Source organism: Phalacrocorax carbo, chromosome 20 (genome assembly GCF_963921805.1).
Source record: "Phalacrocorax carbo chromosome 20, bPhaCar2.1, whole genome shotgun sequence".
Classification (NCBI taxonomy): domain Eukaryota; kingdom Metazoa; phylum Chordata; class Aves; order Suliformes; family Phalacrocoracidae; genus Phalacrocorax; species Phalacrocorax carbo.
Genome location: NC_087532.1, coordinates 3,353,180 through 3,369,896, shown reverse-complemented (window position 1 = coordinate 3,369,896; position 16,717 = coordinate 3,353,180). Strand labels below are relative to the sequence as shown.

Sequence of the window (16,717 nt, the reverse complement as noted above, 5' to 3'; positions counted from 1 at the left end):
AATATTCGCATGAAACAGCTGAATACATTGATGGGTTCTACCAGCAGATTCACCTCCTGGGTCTGCAATCAGGAAAACTTGTTCCAGCTCAGTGTTTGTAACAGGACGTATCCTCCAGCTGCCTTTTACTTCCACAAACTTTCTTCAGCCTTTCCTGTGTACCTACTCCTGCCAAGCTGCGAGAGGGAGAAGCTCAATAATTAAGAGGTAGAGTAATTTAAGGGGAAAGCACAATTTCTGCACCAATATATTAGTCATTAGCTCAAAGGTACAGCACTTGTGATGAATGGCAGGGTCTTGTGTTTCCAGTCAGGTGTCATTAACCTGCACGGAAGAGTCAGGCCTCGTGCTTCAACCACGTGTGACCCAGTTTAGCCGTGAACAGGGAAGTTCCTGTCATACTTTGAACTGTAAGCACTTCTGAAGTACCATTAAATCACAGAACTCCTATCATTAGCTCCTGAACAATCTTCTGCTGTCGAGAGGACAAAACTTCAGCGTGGTGAGGGGGAAAAGAAGAGGAAGATTCAACCAATATTTCATCATTCTTGAATAAAAGATAATGCAGTAGTGCAAAGAAGTGAAGACATACGCTGCGGTTATCACATAAAATTAAAAGCTTTTTAGTGTTTAAAATAGCATTTACACATAAGCAGCTATATATTAACTATACAGACACTTGGGTTTTAATACAATATCTACAAAAAAGAATTCAATTATGCAATAGACATTTAACAGGAACAGTGCAGTCCATGCTAGTAAGAGGTCACTCTTCAAGCAGAACCAATTCTAGAATAGGTGATAGTCTGGGTTCTCATTATTTAAAATCATGTAACTTTGTTCCTCTACTGTACATAAAATTCTTTACATGTATTTCTAATCACTGATTAGAATTAATAATTTTAAGTCAATCTTATTACAATCCAGTTAAATGCAAAACAAAAACAATTACATCAACTCATGAGCTGTCAAGTCTCAAGATGGGACTGCCCATTTGAATAGAACAAAAATAATATCAAAAGTCAACGTCTGTGCATCATTGCTTGCCATCCAATATACCTTTGGATAAAGTGTCCAGGGGACTGTTACCTTTGAAAAGTAGATTTATTAACAGGAGGTAAAATGACAATAGCAGTGCTTTTAAGACTATTTGCCAAAAAACTTACTCCTCAGAGTTAATATACTGGATGGGTACAGTACCCCTACAGATACTACCTCCTTTGGATGGGAGACATCATCCCAAACTGTTTTCTCATCATTTTCTATGATCTTCCAAACATAACTCTTAGTCCTCGTTAAAAGCTGCTGGCAGGTATGCATGAACATTAAGCTCAGCTGCAGAGCACGGGCAGATGTTGAGGGTCTCACTTCCAGAATAAAAACATCAACTATTTAAGGCTCCTGTTATGAGGTTGTTTCAATGCCCTACATGGCAAACCCATCACTTCTCACTGTAGTTAGAGGCATAGGTCATGCATTCCAGAGCCCAGCCGGTGCCAGTTACTTGACATTGAAATCAGAGAGAAATTTCAGGCCCTGGTGAGAGAAACAAACAGTTCTGCAGGACTCCAGCCTTCAAACGTTCTTCCACCTGGCACAGTACTTCCTGGTGTAAGTAGCTTCAGTGGCGTCAGTGGCACTTCTTTCTGCAGGTAGTACTGTACCCAACAGGAGAAACTTGCACAGTTGGGCCCCAAGGCCCCCTTGTTCCAAAGACACATGCACATGCATTGAAAGCCAAGGATGAGATCTGGGGAACCTCCTGTCTTCATTCACTTCTGAAAATTAAGAGCTAGCAACGTTTCAGGCCTAACCGACCATTCACTCAAGCCAGCCTCTCCACTGTGCACTGCAAGGCGGGGAAATCAAGCTTCTGTTTTACACACAGCGGCCATTACGTATTGCACTGTTCACAGAAGGGTCATTTACATTCTCCTACTGCTCTTTGTAACTCGCAGGTTCCACGTGCTATACAGTATTAACCAAGTAGCACATCTGTCAGTACATTCGGAGCACTCATTATTTGCCTGACCTGGGTGCCTGTTTGTGGGTGAAGCTAGTTCAGGCTGGATTTCTGATCTAGAGCAGCCTGACCTCCTCAGCAGAGGAACGCTTTCCCACGCCTATGTTACGGACTGTCAGCCTCATTCCAGAGTTACCCCACAAACACGCAAGTATACAACACAGTCGTTTCAACACAGCAGCAAAGACCAGCAAGACACAGAACAGTTTCTGCCAACAGCATAACAACAAGACCAAAAAAAAAAAACCAAAAAACCCAGCAGGTGTCAAACTGCAACTCTTGAAAAGACACAAGGAAATAAAACACGTTTCTTCCATGGATGAAAGCTCAGCCCCCAGCTTTAATCCCTTTTGGAAATATCTTACTAAAATGAGTCTTTTCCTCCAGCCCCGTAAGTTCTGCCTTAAGACAAAGTGGGCCAGAAAAATCATAATATGTAAGAGACCAGAAAAGCTAAAATTAATTTAAAAGTAGAACCACTAGTGATTGTCAATAAAGTCACAGACTCCTTAACAGTGTCTCCTGGAGACATAGCAGAATTACAGAATTATTTTACCCTGATTTATTTCATCGCTTTAAACGTCAATCTTTCAAAATAGTTTACTGAGTTTAGTTAGCATCTTTGCCGTGTTACCGGGAGGAGGAAAGGAAAAGAAAGGATACTGTTGCACAGTCAAGCTTCAGGTAGTGCCGTTCTGAACAAGCCGTCACCAACTTTGCAATCTACGCTAGCCCATCAGATGGATTACGCCGAAAGCACCGCTTTCAGAAACGTTATGTAGCCTTTCGGGAGATTTTTGTAAAGAAAACTGCCCAAAACCACTCAGCTAGTTTAGAAGCCCAGTTATTGGAGTACCTAGTCTAGTGACACGCAGTTTCCTAAAAGCCTAGCTCCCTTTTGAAAGTGAGACTTCAGTCTCCAGTTAACACAGACATTTGCAAACATTACTCTGGCTTTTGTAAAAGGGATGTGTTTACACACAGACCTGTAATAAGAAAAGTAGTACTGAAAAATCTACCAGAATGTACCACATACAAAATGGACAGTTTGAAGAGTAATTTTTCAGGATGACAAAGGAACATGAAACTACATGTATATAGTGAGAAAGACATGTTCTCTTTTGACATTCATATTGGATATTCACACTACCCATAAAGCATGGAACATAACAAAAAGAAGCTTCTTACCAGTGAAGAAAATGCTTATATACATTAAAGACTGATCTTAAAGCACCTGTCCTAAAACCTGCCAGAAGCAGGTATCTCACAAAAGAGGATTTAACTGAGGCATGGCCCCACGGTCAAACGCCACTAAGTGACTGCAGCTTAACACATATTTCCCACTAGATGAGCCACCGTAACAGAGTGTGGGTGTGCTTTTACCATGCCCTCGTTCAGACACTTTAAAAAAGCTTCTTAAACGTCAGTGAAGGTTCCTGAACATACTTTACCAAGCGTCCATAGCCTTAGAGCGAAAAATACACAGTAATGAGATCTTGGGGATATACAACAGCAGCTGCTTAAGTCAAAGCTCCCCAGCAGGAGCTTTAGCATGGGTCTCGCTCTGTGTCGGGTATAAGGATTCATTCATTGTACCATTTACAAACTGTCCTCAAAACACCCTCTCACCTCTCTGCTAGCAGCTAGCCCCCATCTGCGTTCAGAACATGTTGCCGTGGGTAACACTGCAACTGGGATTACACATCTCCAGGTTTCTATTTCAAAAAAAGAGAGATACTGCTCAGAAATTAAGAACGGAAAAAGAGGCGATCGAAATGAGTAGCCACGTCCCAGCGGGAGCCAGGATTTATCTATGTCTCTGCTAGAACAGGGTAAATATCCCCGTCAAAAGGGAAAAGCTGCGGCTACACTAACAGAATTGCATAGCAGCAATTGTCCTATTTCTGTGGAAACAACTTTTAAAAACCTGCAGGCAAGTGAGCATTATAACCAGAAGAAACAGACACATCTGTCCTCAGGGATGTGACCGAAATGCCCAGGAACGGAGCGCAGCTACAAAGTCACTACCATGATACTAACTGAAATAACTTTACAAGTTCTGCACAATGAACACATACAGTAGCAAGACTCCACCACTCCCTTGATAGAATATCTTAAAAAAAAAAAAAAAAAGAACGAACGAACGAAAGACTGATCTGTACTCCCTCGTCAGCAGAAGAAGGTAGCCACAACTTTGCCTTCTGCTAGGAACTGGTTTGAGCCTGCTCCTTTCCAAGCACCTGCTGTCTGCACGCTTGCGGGCGCCACGTCTGCTTGGAGTGCTGACTGATGGATCCAAGGAACAGCATTCCGAGGCAGTATCACAGATACTACCCAACGGTCATTTTTTTTCCTTGTAAGAGAAAAAGCAGGGAAAAATAAAAGTGCTACTATGCATTATTGGAAATTTAGAAGTCATGTGAAATAATAGTCCTTGAATCAGCCAAAAAGATACGCTAATTGCATTGAAGTAGGTGCCACAATTACCAAAGCTCAGTAAGATGTGAATATACACCAGCCATTCACAATCAAAAACAAGAGGGAAGGGGGTGAGGGATAAAGAAAAGATGCCATCAATTTGCTGATATTTAACAATCCCAGGAGATATTTTTTTTTTGTTCGTTTTTTTGGGGGGTGTTGTATTTTTTTGTTTTGTTTTGTTGATTTTTCTGCAACACAACTGCAAACCAGGAAGGTGTGACATGCAAGACAGCCAAGTTTCTTCCATTAAGTGTTCGACAATGACCAAATTGCCCACCCACCCCCAAAACGATCCCCCCCAGGCCCTTCCCCAAGCAGAGTCTGAAGGCACTTCCTCTCACATGATGTCGACAAAGAATTCGCAAGGGTTGCCCATAGCCTTCTGGAAGGACTGCCGGCTCCCCGTCAGCTCCGGAGGAACAGAGCTCAGTTCCCTCACGGGGGGCCCGCCAGGGGGTCCGCTCGTCCCGTAGACTTTGGAGCCCAGCTTGGGGAGATTGTAGAGGGGTGGGACTCCTGGGGGCCCGTAAGAATGATGGCTGTGGTGGCTTCTCTCGCTGTGGGTGGCAGAGACCTGACTCCGGTGGCTGAGCTGGCTGACAGGCCTCTCCCGACGCACGACACTGGCGCCGCCCCCGCTGCGGGCAGTGTGGTCGGACTCGCTGCCGCTGCCAGCCGACTTGCGGTCCTTCTCCCTGCCCAGAGTCCTCCTGCTGGTCTCGCTGTTGCTTCGGTTCGAGCCGCTGCTTTTGCTTCCTAAAGCCCACGAGTGAAAAGGACACACAGAAAAGCCGAATTAGCTCAGGTCCACAGCCGTCGCCCACATCAGCTCCTACCAAAACCCACAGATCCAGGAATGACCGTTGTAACGGCGACAATGATGACGACACCAGGCCTGAACGTGCTGTTGGTGGCTTATGGAATTTAGCAATGACAATTGGTAGAACAAAGCTGACAAGGTTGCGCCATGCACAGGTACACGCAGACAACTTAAGAGCTTGCACAGTGAAAGCAGCAGCTAGCCTAGGACTATGGGCTGAAAGCCATCTGCTCCGCGGCCGCCGCGCTGACTGGGGAGAGGGGAGGAGCAAAAAAGGAAGAAAGAAGTGGCACTTGGGTTTTGACTCAAGCAAACGAGGTTCAATCTAATTGTAACTGCATCCGTCTTTGCTATCGTCTATCGGCAAAGCTTTTTTCATCAAGGAACTTATTTGCCCTCTCTATCATCCCGGGTCACACTGCGCATACTCACGCCCAAGGCCAAATCATCTGACGTTAACAGCTGTCCTTTTGCTGACTTGAGTGGGCAGATTCTTTTAAAATTCATCATTACACTGTTCTGTTGTTGGAGAATGCTTCAAAAAACAGCTGTTTGTCAAACTGCTCTACAATGAATCAGTAACATGCAGGATGTTCCCAGCAGAGGCCACTAAACAGACTCAGAAAAACAAAGGACTGCTGCTGTGTGTAAGCTGAACTGTTGCTACATACAAGCTTCGCTAAACTTCAGAACTGACTTTACATGAAAGTTGAAGGTCATGCTCAGTTACCATGACAGACGATGTCAGGAGACATTTCCAAGTTAATTATTCTTTAAAAAACCCCAACAAACCAACCCACAGAACATCTCATTAAGTTCATGCCATCTTAGTGCAAAATTGCCTTCCCCAAACGGGCGCCCAGCCAGTGGAATAGGGGACCAGCTTTTGAGTCACCGAGCCACTGAGTCCCTGGGGTGACTGAAACGGGAGAAACAGAACGGTTCTGAGCTGCTCCTTTCTTGAACTACAGATGATCATGACTTTCTGTCTGCTCCAGCTGATGGTTAGAGCAGTCAAGTAGAAGAGACAGGAAAACTAGACTGACCTGGTGTGTATAGGTGAAAGGCTACACTCCCCTGCAGAGTGCGAAAAAGAAGTGGAGATAGATGGAAAACACAGAGTACAAAACCACTGGACTTTAAATTAATATTCCGAGCCTGGGACTCTGAAGCGGTATTTGCCGACTGTAACCCCTATCAGCTCTTTGCTCTGCAAAAAACACTGTCCTGCTTTGTGCCTCGGTTTCTTCCATCTGTAAATTGAGATATTAACATGGGCTCAGCTGCCTCCACCAAATACTGAGACAATTCCTTAAGGTGAGTCTTTTGGAGAGGTAAGGTGCTCCCTGAGCTGTCATTTCAAATGTTTCATAGCAATCTTGTAAAGGCAAATAAGAGAGGAGAAACTACTTATTAGCAGGTTGTCTGTTACAGCCTTTGCTCCAAAGAACCACAGAGAGATTATCTCCAAGAAGCATCGTTGTAAGCTCTCCAGAGTGGAACATGGTTCACAATGGATGAAAAGCAACATTTTATCTTAACCCTTCCACAGGTACCATGCCTCTGCCTTTATCTCATGATGCATTCTGTTGCCACGCATCCAAACCCTGCAAACCTTACCCAAAGTCATTACTCCTTGATGCAAGCTCCCTGTAGACAAGAATTCCTTGCCAGTTCCATAGCTTGTAGCTGAGTAAAGATGATGCAGGGGAGAAAGCAAGCTGCACGGAAAGCCTGTATTACTGGTCTTGAGAGGTCTCCCACAGTCAGTAGGACTGAGGCTGCCTTGTGACAATCCATCACGCTGCTACTCCAGAATTCAGTATGGCTGGAGTAGCAGCTCTAGCTGATCTGCCAAGGCTTCAAGAGGTCAAGTGGTTAATGCAGACTTCTTATCTCAGAAGAACCTGGCTTTGTGCAGCTGCACTGCAGGTGCCATGATTGGCATCTCAGACACAATCTGCCATGATTACATGGTAGAAAGAAAATAGAGAAACCATCTACCACTACAGCAGTCTATCTAAGAACAATCATCAGCACAGTAGTTCTCCCCTGGTCATGCTGAGGTTCACTCTCCCTCTGACATGTCTTTAAATCCTGTCACAGAACAATCATTCAGAAAGTGTGTTTAAGCCTTGAGTTTAAATGCAATCTGAGCAGCAGCCTCTTGGCACCTAGGGACTGGCCTGTCTTGGAGACATGCTGCCCAACCTAAAGCCGAGGTCTGAAATGCTGCTAACTTGACACAACCACAGCAGTGTTTGTTTCCATCTAAGGCCAACTTTAAACCTAAGTGTCATAAAATGGGTTTAAACAATCTGCATTTCAAGTGCCTCGAAAAGCTGCACTCAGCATTGCCACAACGTATTATCGGCCTTTACTCTCTGTTAGTGCTGGACATCAAACTTCCATCCCCTAAAGCCACAGAGACTCCAGCTGCCTCAGTGCTTCATTTCATGGGAACAGACGTTTCCACATGAATCCTTCTGGACAGGGGCAGCAGAGCCTCCAGAGATAGCGAGTAGAGGCTCTGAAGATCCTTCTATTGTTCCTGTCCCAACAACTGACATCCTTGGCTTGTGCAAATCCTCTCTTCCTACTTCTTTCATCTCCTGAGACTGTAACCTGATGATCTCTCGCTACCCATCTGTACAGTGAGCATCTATCAGAACAGGGGCGTGACTTTGATCTAAACACTATGGTAACAGATGATGCTTTGCAGAGGAGCTGGTCCTCACATCAGTGCTGTTCCCTTCAGCAAACCTGCCCAAGCCTTTAAAAATAACCTAAGCTCTGGGTACCACAAGCAGGGACAGATGATGTGGCTCAGATGAAATAAGCAGCAACCTAAATTGGAACAGAGCCTTGAACAGAACTGCAACATCATATAAAACTTCTTCTGGGATTAGAAACTTCTCCTCCCTATCTGTTGCTTCCCAGAATACGTCTCAGTTTGTCTCTTGTCCCAGATCTTAGGCTTTTGTCTGTAATCATCAGCAAATACACCGCATTCATCTCAAAGACATGTGACATTCACTGGACTCTTCTTCACCGGATAAATTCAGTTATGATCTAACATTGCACATAAAAGAGAGACTTCACAAGAAACCCCATTCTAAGACTCTATATCGAGAGTGGTCAATGCAATGTTACGTCCCAGTACTCTTAACACCTGCCTGAGACACCTGGACAGTGTTCAAGCATCTTTCAGTACATGACCAGTTGAAGGGCACTGGTAGATAAATTCAATCCAGATGGATGACATCAGACTAATAAATTAGGAGCTGGGATTAATTATTTATTTTATGAAGGGCACCGGTGATAGGATTTTCCCATCTGAGCTGACAGTGAGGTATCTGATGCCATTCCCTCTGTAGCTGCTGCAGCACAGTCACACAGGGGCCAGACAGGTTGATACGCTAATGGCACGCTATGGGACTACTGTGCATTGAGATAGGCTGAGCGTCCAAGACAATTGAAAAGGAAAAAAAAGAAAAGAAAAAAAAAGAAAAAATACAGCTAAACATTTGGGTCACAAGACTCTAAATGATCATGCTGTGAATTCATTATCATTATTATGGAGGCATTTGAAGCTTACCAATCCCCTAGAGTCAGCCATTCCTCTATGAATCCTTCAGTCTAATGCTTGCTCAGAACAAAACAAGGGAATAAAGTTACAAAACAAGAAACAACACAGAAGTGTAGTTTCCAGAAGAAGAACAAAGAAAGTGTTGAAACCGTTCAAAATTAAACACCTTTGTGCCTTTCAAAAGGCTCTTTAGCCAGTAACACAGGTCACATGGATAAAATACCATACCCTTCCTATGCCAGCAGCAGAGATCTAATATTCCACTGCCCGCAGAACCAGCTGCCAAAAAAAAAAAATCCAATTCCTTCCAGCACAATCAGGTTGCATTTCTAAAACCTCTGGATCCACTGTGAGCTTCCTCAGAGACACTTCTTATTTTGAAATAAGGTGGGAAGCAATAGTGCTAAAATCTTGTCAGCAAGTTCCTGTTATGAACTTCCTCTGTGCAATTCTGCAAAACCCAACTGGCTGCAGCGAACAGGACGAAGTTACTTCCAAGTTATGGGATGTTTACCTCAAAACCACAGAGAATCCTCACCCTTTCTTTACTAGCATTTCCAAAAGCAAAACTCTGTCTGGAAGTAATTTTTTAAAAAAAATTTTAAGAGGCAGAAGGGCCTTGTCTGTACCGCCAAAAAATGCATAATTTTTACTATGGTTTCAAAATGAACCACAAAATTATTCTATGGCAGGAAAGGAGGTCAGGTTTTCAATCCATGCAGTATTATCATTTTTTCCCTGTCATATATTACAAAAGAGACTCTCCTCCCTGTGAGCAGTGTTTCAGCCCTGTGAACCATCTGGCTGGCTACCTCATGCTTGCCTTTCGCAAGCAAGGAGAGCAATTTGCTATTTGCACTGAGCATGGAAGTGAAAGCCAAGAGAACCTTGGCTCTAATCCTTGTTCCATCAGCAACGAAATGGGCTAATTTCCAGCACTATCAAGTGACTGCAGCCCCACTGTTGGCAATGGCTCTGACTGGTAAAAGGGGGGGCAATAGTTTATCTGTTTTAACAGGGTGAACAATTGAGTCATTAATATTGGCCTGACCAGCATTATCTAAGCAGTAGTTTACCATGTGGTGCTGTTGGGTAACAAGCACAGATGCCCATGCTTCCATGGATGTGACAAATAGCTTGGCTCTAGCTCCCCACTGGCATTTTGCATGGGGTGCAGAACTACAGCGCAACTATAAACAGCATGTATTCTATTCTATTGATTGATTTAAAACATCGCTGGCAGTTTCAATACAGAGCTGGAAGGCTAACCCGCTCCCCATCACATAAACAAACAGTTTTGATTAAGTGCGGTCGCACCACCTTCGTGCAGTAGCATACAAAACCACAAGACAGGAGCACAGACAGTACAAAGGAACTCAAGCAAATGGTCAGGAATAATGACAGCTGTAGAAATAAATACCAGATGAACTATCTTACCTTCGCTTTGCTGGCTCCCTGCACTGCCGCTGCCATAGCTAAAGCCTGGGTCTTGGTATGCTGGTGGAAAACACGGAGGAGGCAGAGGATACTGATATGGGTATCCTTGGCCTAAAGGCCAGGGAGCAGCAGGATGTGGAAGTGGAGCAAGGGTATCCTGATCCGAGGCTCCGCTAGAACCGTTGTTAAGGTTCAGTGCAGCCAGATCTGGAAAAGAGAGGACAGGTGAAGGCTGTTGTCTCACCTAGCAGCTGACTCCTGCGTATTAATAATAGCTGACACAGCACCTAGCGCGGTGAGGGACTAGAGGGACTCAGCCTCCAGAGTTCACTCAAAATATCACACACGGTAGGGCAGACATCAAGATTTACCACTGAGCACCAAGGCACCTTTGCAGCATCTCCGTAAGTCAAGGAGGAGGAATCATCCCCATTTTACAGACCAGAAACTGAGTGTGACTGATAAGCAGGAAGTTTGCGGCATCACCAGAAATAAATCCTGCTTTCTTGAGCTTCAGTGCAATCCCCCTATTTGATGAGTTCACCCTTCACTTCCAAGTGGCCTAATTGCTTAGTCTAACAGGAAATGTCAACCGCTGTCATGCAACTTCAGAAATACGGCCTGTTCTGAAACACCCCCTTGTGAAATCCTATAGGACTCAACTCCGTGCACTCTGCAAGTGGGAAGAGACAACACACGTGCACCTTTGCCCTTCAGAGACAGGGAACTTACTGCCACAGAGGTCTCCAAAGACATAATAGCACTGTTCCGAGAAGGTGATTTTGTTCACAGTGTGCCTGAGGTAGCCGTGTTTTAACATGCTGCTGGCATATTTTCTAGCCTCCCGTCGGTCTTTGAAGCCTTCTACGTGTGTGTAAAGCCAGTCAACCACGTCTGCTCCTAAAATGAGAACAGGAAGAGGAGACGCAGGATCATCTGAGCCAAAGTGATCTCTTCTGGCTTTTTAATCTCCTCATTAACAAACAGCCCACGAGTACTACCGTGCCAGGTACTGAATACAAATAGCAACATGCAGCAATCTTGCTGCAAAGAGCTTAAAATGTTATTTTCATGACAGCCTCACTGCTAAATCAGCTGCCCTCAAACATCAATAGCGCAAAGAATTATCTTGCATCCAGCTGAACGCTACAGCGACACCAAACACGCACATAGAACATGTTATAGTTACACTGTTCAACCCTTTCTGAGTTGCAGCAATGAAAATGACGTGGGATTTACAGAACAGAAGTGATTGGGAGAGTCATATTCCTTGAGAGTCAGATGTTATGTTGTCAAAAGACCTAAGTTCCAGTCCCTTTCTCAGCAAAAAGTAACTACAACCTAGACTGACTAAATGTTAGCACAGTTCAGGCTACGGGACAGTCAGAATCAAAGGTAGACTAGCTGTGGTAATCTTAAATGTAATTAGGATGCTTTATAAAGGTTGTGTGGCTGTCTGGAACTGCAATTTACAAGGCTTGTTGCTCTGCTGAACTTGGGCAGATTGTCAGAGCCACAAGTAGTTACATGGCAAACCTGAGATTTAACAAGTAAGGGTTAAGGACCAGCTGTGTGTGGGCATGAGAAACACGCAGTACTTTTGGCTGTCCAGGCTCAGACAAGAGCTATTAGTTATCTCCTGTCACACCTCGAGTTGTTCACAAATACCAAGTCAAGGAAATGGGGTGGGGGTGGGGTGGGGAGTTCATATAAAGATAGTTTCTTCAGCCTGTTTCCAAAAAGTCATGTTTTCTCCTTTCCCCCAGCATTCCTTTGATCTGCTTACCTATCACTGCATTGGAGATGGTGATTTTTAACCACATCCTGTCCCGGATTTCAAGGCCTGAGTCTGGTAGCTGCATAACCTTGACGATAGTAGCCATGTCACTCTTCACAGTTAAGGGAGATTCTTCTAATTCTAAAAGGAAGAAAGGTTACATGCTTCTTTGAAATGAATCGAGTCTGAAAAGAACTTCTCAGTTCCCAATTTGGATGAAACGTTTCAAGACGCAGCTCTACCAAGAGATGCAAAAAAAGACACAAAGGTTCCCAAATGCACCCTCACTGATGGCATAAATTACAGCATTTGTACCAATTCTTCAGAGACTGTGCTCAGTGCAACCAGTTTAGACACGGAGATGCCGCGTCCCTACCTGTCTTGATGTCACAGACCAGCTATAGACCAACACTGCACTCTTTCATCCATGCTGCATTGAGGTTTGCAGAAAAGGAATCCCAAGGGGGTCTATGGCCATTGCTTTCCATTTCAATTTGCCGGGAACAGCCCCTTCCCACCCAACAGTTCAGGGCACTGTATGCAAAACCCTGCAGGACAAGGTTTTTTGGATTGGTTTTTAACTTCTGGTTTAATTGTCACGAATAATACCCATCTGCACAGAGAAAGATGATGCCCATGTCTCAACCATTCTCCATTTGTGCTTTTTTTAAGATTTGGATATCAGCATAATTGGGAAGAATTGAAATTAGAAAAGCAAGCTTCCCTCACCAGGATAAAGGCTAGTGGTTTCCTTCAAAAAAAGAAAAAATAACAAGGTTTCCAGAATCCCAGTGATGGCAGCCTTAATGGTTAACAAGTCACTTAACCCAGCGTTACTTTGCCCTGCTTCTTTCTTGCAGAACACTTAGAAAACACCACTCCCAAACGCCTCAGCAGCCGTCACTGCTCCATTCATATTTCACCCAGTCTTATGGGCAGAGCTGGCTCACCAGAGGCTTCATACTTTCCTGATAAATTTTTGTAATAAAACCAAAAAAACAGGGCTGAGATTCACCCTGATGGACTGAGGAGCCTACCGCCAGAATCGCGTTCCTTTAGAAACGCCTTCTCTACCACACACTGAGGCAAAGTGGCATCTCATATTGAAAGCCCAGTGGGATGAATCTGGGTCCAAGAGTCTACCAGCCTTCTTGTGACAGCTGTGCAGATCCCAGTCATCCTGTCTCCACATAATAAAGCAATGCTCTTTGGATACAGCACCCAGTCCTCCTTCCAGCTCCCACCTTCTCAGCCCTAAAAAATTCATGTCGAGTATGTGCATCCCGTGTTTGTAGTTCAGACTCTCCTCCAGCAGGAATTTGGAAACCCTCCTCCCCTCCCTTCTCCCAGTTCCCCATATCACCCACCTTTCAAAAGCACAAGGGAACCAATTTTGCCGTTTTCCAGCAACACAAAATTTTGATAAAAGGTACAAAAAGCATGAAACAATGAAAACTGAAAATGCTTCTTTCAATACGTGCACTGCTAACATGCAAGAAAATATCCCAGACCACCTACGCATGCGGTTTCAATACTTACAAAGTTTGAATAAACACTAAAATTTTGCTTTTGCTTTAAGTTAGTTTGGTTAGTGGCAAAAAGCAACATATTTGTTTGGGGGGGGGGGGGGGGGGGAAGAAAAAAAATAACATATTCAAGTAAAGTATCTGGGGAGCAATAAATGGTATTTTCTTGGAGACCTGCAAACTGCATATAAAGAACAACACCAGCCAAATGATCGCCAGTATTTTCTAAGTCTGCTAGTTGCTGTACAAATCTGAAACATTCTAAGATGTACTTAAAATGCACCCACTTTGGTTTGAACTCAGTCAACTGCAGGCCTGAATACCTGACCACGTGTGCAGGCATGTGCAAATCGGAGCAACAGCACAGACAGTAACTCCTTCCTGGGGAACCAGAAAGCTCCTTCTCAGGGCTTTGGTTATTGGTTTTGAGTGGCTTTTTTTTTTCCCATTAGCAGATCTCGGCAATAAAAGAGGTGTGTGCTCCAGGAAAATGAAGTCCTACCACATGTAATACCTCCACTGGCTTGTATCCTTATTTGAGTAAGGAAGTACCCATGTGCCCAAACAAGAAGGCCCCAGGAAATGACACAGTACCTCAGGCTGAATACTATTAAGCAGAAATAGCCTGAACTCTCAATTCAAAATCCTCTGAAGACCATGCAAGAGAAAAAGAGAACTTTCCAACAGTGTCAGCAGACTGCGTTTTGAAACAGCAAGACTTTCAGGAAACACTGAAACACTTGAAATCAATCTTATGGAACGGGACAGCACCAGTTTGCAGAAAGAGGTCCTGTAGTGGCAGAACAGGGGCTGGAAAAATCTACCTTTAGCAGAGGAGCAGGGTTTACACTGACTGAGGCAGCGAGTCCAACGCTCACAAACCACTGTGAGAGAACACTCTCCTGCATCAGCCAGGACACTGCCGGAGAACAAGAAATGTTTTAGAGCAATAATTACTGTGAAACACCTCAGCCTGCCTTGGCTTGCATAGTCCTGTATTTGAAGAAATGCATCTGAGAAAATAAAGAGCTAACACAGAATAATTCCTACTGTGTGGTGGTGATTTCTATGGCCCCCAAATCCCAGCTACTTCAATCAGTAGCACCAGTGTGATGGAGGCTGTGCAAACCCTTCAGATCAGACCTTGGCTTTTGATCCAGAGGCTAGAGAGCAAAGGAATGCTAGTCAGAAGGAAAGCAGTTATTCAGTCCATTTACGTGATCCTGGCCTTGCTACACAGAGTTAAACAGCAGACATTCACAATACTTAACACAAGGAACCATGAAACAGACTTGTCTGAGATGACTGTAATTCACTGCTTCCACTTGCACAGCCAGATACTGGAGAACAGATATCGTATTGGCTTTAAATACCAGCGACTCTGGCCTCAGGGGAACTGAAACAGAGAATCTTGCACTGGAACATGAAAAGTTAGAAAGCCCCATTTTGCATGAAGCTCTTTGTTCTTTGAGATGTCAACGCGCAGCCTCTCCTCGCCTCTCTCTCTCCTCCTCCGTTCCTCCCCGACTTTGTCTTTCCTGCCAAAGAGGTTCACACAACAAGCGCTCTTTGTACCTAGGGCCCTGAGGTGCTGCCTGTCGTGTTCGTGGCTGGGGAGGACAACAGGACTGAACCGAAGGAAGGAGGGTTTAGGAGAAGGTCACGATAAAGGTCAGGGGTACTCCGCATTTTCCTGCATTCAGGAAAGGAAACATTGTAAGTCACTGGCATAAAAATGAGAAGCTGTCTCCAGAAATGTGGTTCTGCTCCCAAATAACCTTTATTTTAAAAGTATGATTGAGAGGGCGTCTGCGTCCCACACTTCCCAATCACATCACTATATATCAAGGCACTTTATACATGAATAGTTCAAGAGGAATGCAGAGTAACAGACTCTTGTTTGACAGCAATCAGCAGATACATTTGATTCCAGCAATCTTTAGTACCTGTAAGGTTGAAAACACATCTCAAGATAAAACAGTCATCAGGTAAGAGGTTCGCTCGCTTTCTACTGCGGATGCGTTTCCCCTTCAGCGGTGCTGCCTACTACCTAAAGAGGCACTGAGCTACTACACCTACAAAAAAAGATAATCGCCCTTTCAATTAAAGGTGAGGTGTAATTCCAGGAACTATGTGCTTATAGAATCTGCGGGAGGACAGAAGAAAAAGAGACAGACACTTACGCAGTCTGATAGGACCTAACTGGTCCCCGCAAATGCAACTTTCATGCTTCAGCCATGCATTTGTCCAGGGAAGGTTCTGTCATTAAGCACCGCACTGGTCTTCAAAGTCCTCAAAGTGTTGTTTTTCTTGTTCGTTTTGTTTTGTTGTTTGTTTTTTTTTTAAATAATATCCTCCCTTTTTCTCTGGAAATATCTTACAAAATGAAAAAAGTTACCCAGTCCTAAATTTAGACTCCAGATCTGGTAGACGCTTAGGCATCCCGTGTTAAACATGTAAGTATTTATCTGGCTTTCAGTGAACGCATACTGAGGTAGCATCGTTCTGCAAATGAGATTATCTCCTCAGAACTTTAAAGCCACTTCAAGATTTCCATGTATATATAAACAAATACAATAAATCTCCTTGCTACAGATCAACAAATCCGATAGAAAGGTTGCATATCTGGAGAGATTCTTCCATATTAATATTACAGGAAACAAACACCTACTAAAGAGGTGTAAAGTATCTCAAAACTTTCATCTCAAGTAAACACAAGTGCTGTTTTAAATGTGAACGCTTTCCTGAGCTAGGACTTTGGTGGACAGCGTTCTCAGAGACACGTGCCCCGTGTCCTGCCATACTGCCGTGTACTTCAAACCAAATGCTAGCTTTTCCCCTACACTTACATCAGAAAGCAAAGAAAAAGTAAAAGAAAGGAAGAGTTCATATTGTTTAACAAAAATTTCCAAGATAAGGAATCATGACAACTTGCTGTTTCCGTGGACACGACTAGTTTAGAGGCTGCCATAGACAGACAAACCAGGAAAGAAGGCTGAACTCTAACCATAATTTCACATGGGACATTACATTCGTTTTTTCCTTGTTCAATAAATTCTTGAAG

The 16,717-nt window shown here is 44.0% G+C and overlaps 1 protein-coding gene across 2 annotated transcripts in view; it reads right to left on the bottom strand.

Moving 5' to 3' along the window:
• Positions 1-599: 599 nt before the first annotated feature.
• DVL1 (dishevelled segment polarity protein 1) overlaps positions 600-16,717 on the bottom strand; it is a 104,416-nt gene continuing 88,298 nt past the window's right edge. For both annotated transcript variants that reach the window (XM_064470298.1, XM_064470299.1), the window contains exons 12-15: positions 12,137-12,268; positions 11,083-11,250; positions 10,351-10,557; positions 600-5,260 (exon numbers count right to left, since the gene is read on the bottom strand). In XM_064470298.1, the coding sequence (XP_064326368.1) occupies positions 4,842-5,260; positions 10,351-10,557; positions 11,083-11,250; positions 12,137-12,268 (926 nt within the window). In that variant the 3' untranslated portion in view covers positions 600-4,841. The remainder of the gene's footprint in view (positions 5,261-10,350; positions 10,558-11,082; positions 11,251-12,136; positions 12,269-16,717) is intronic.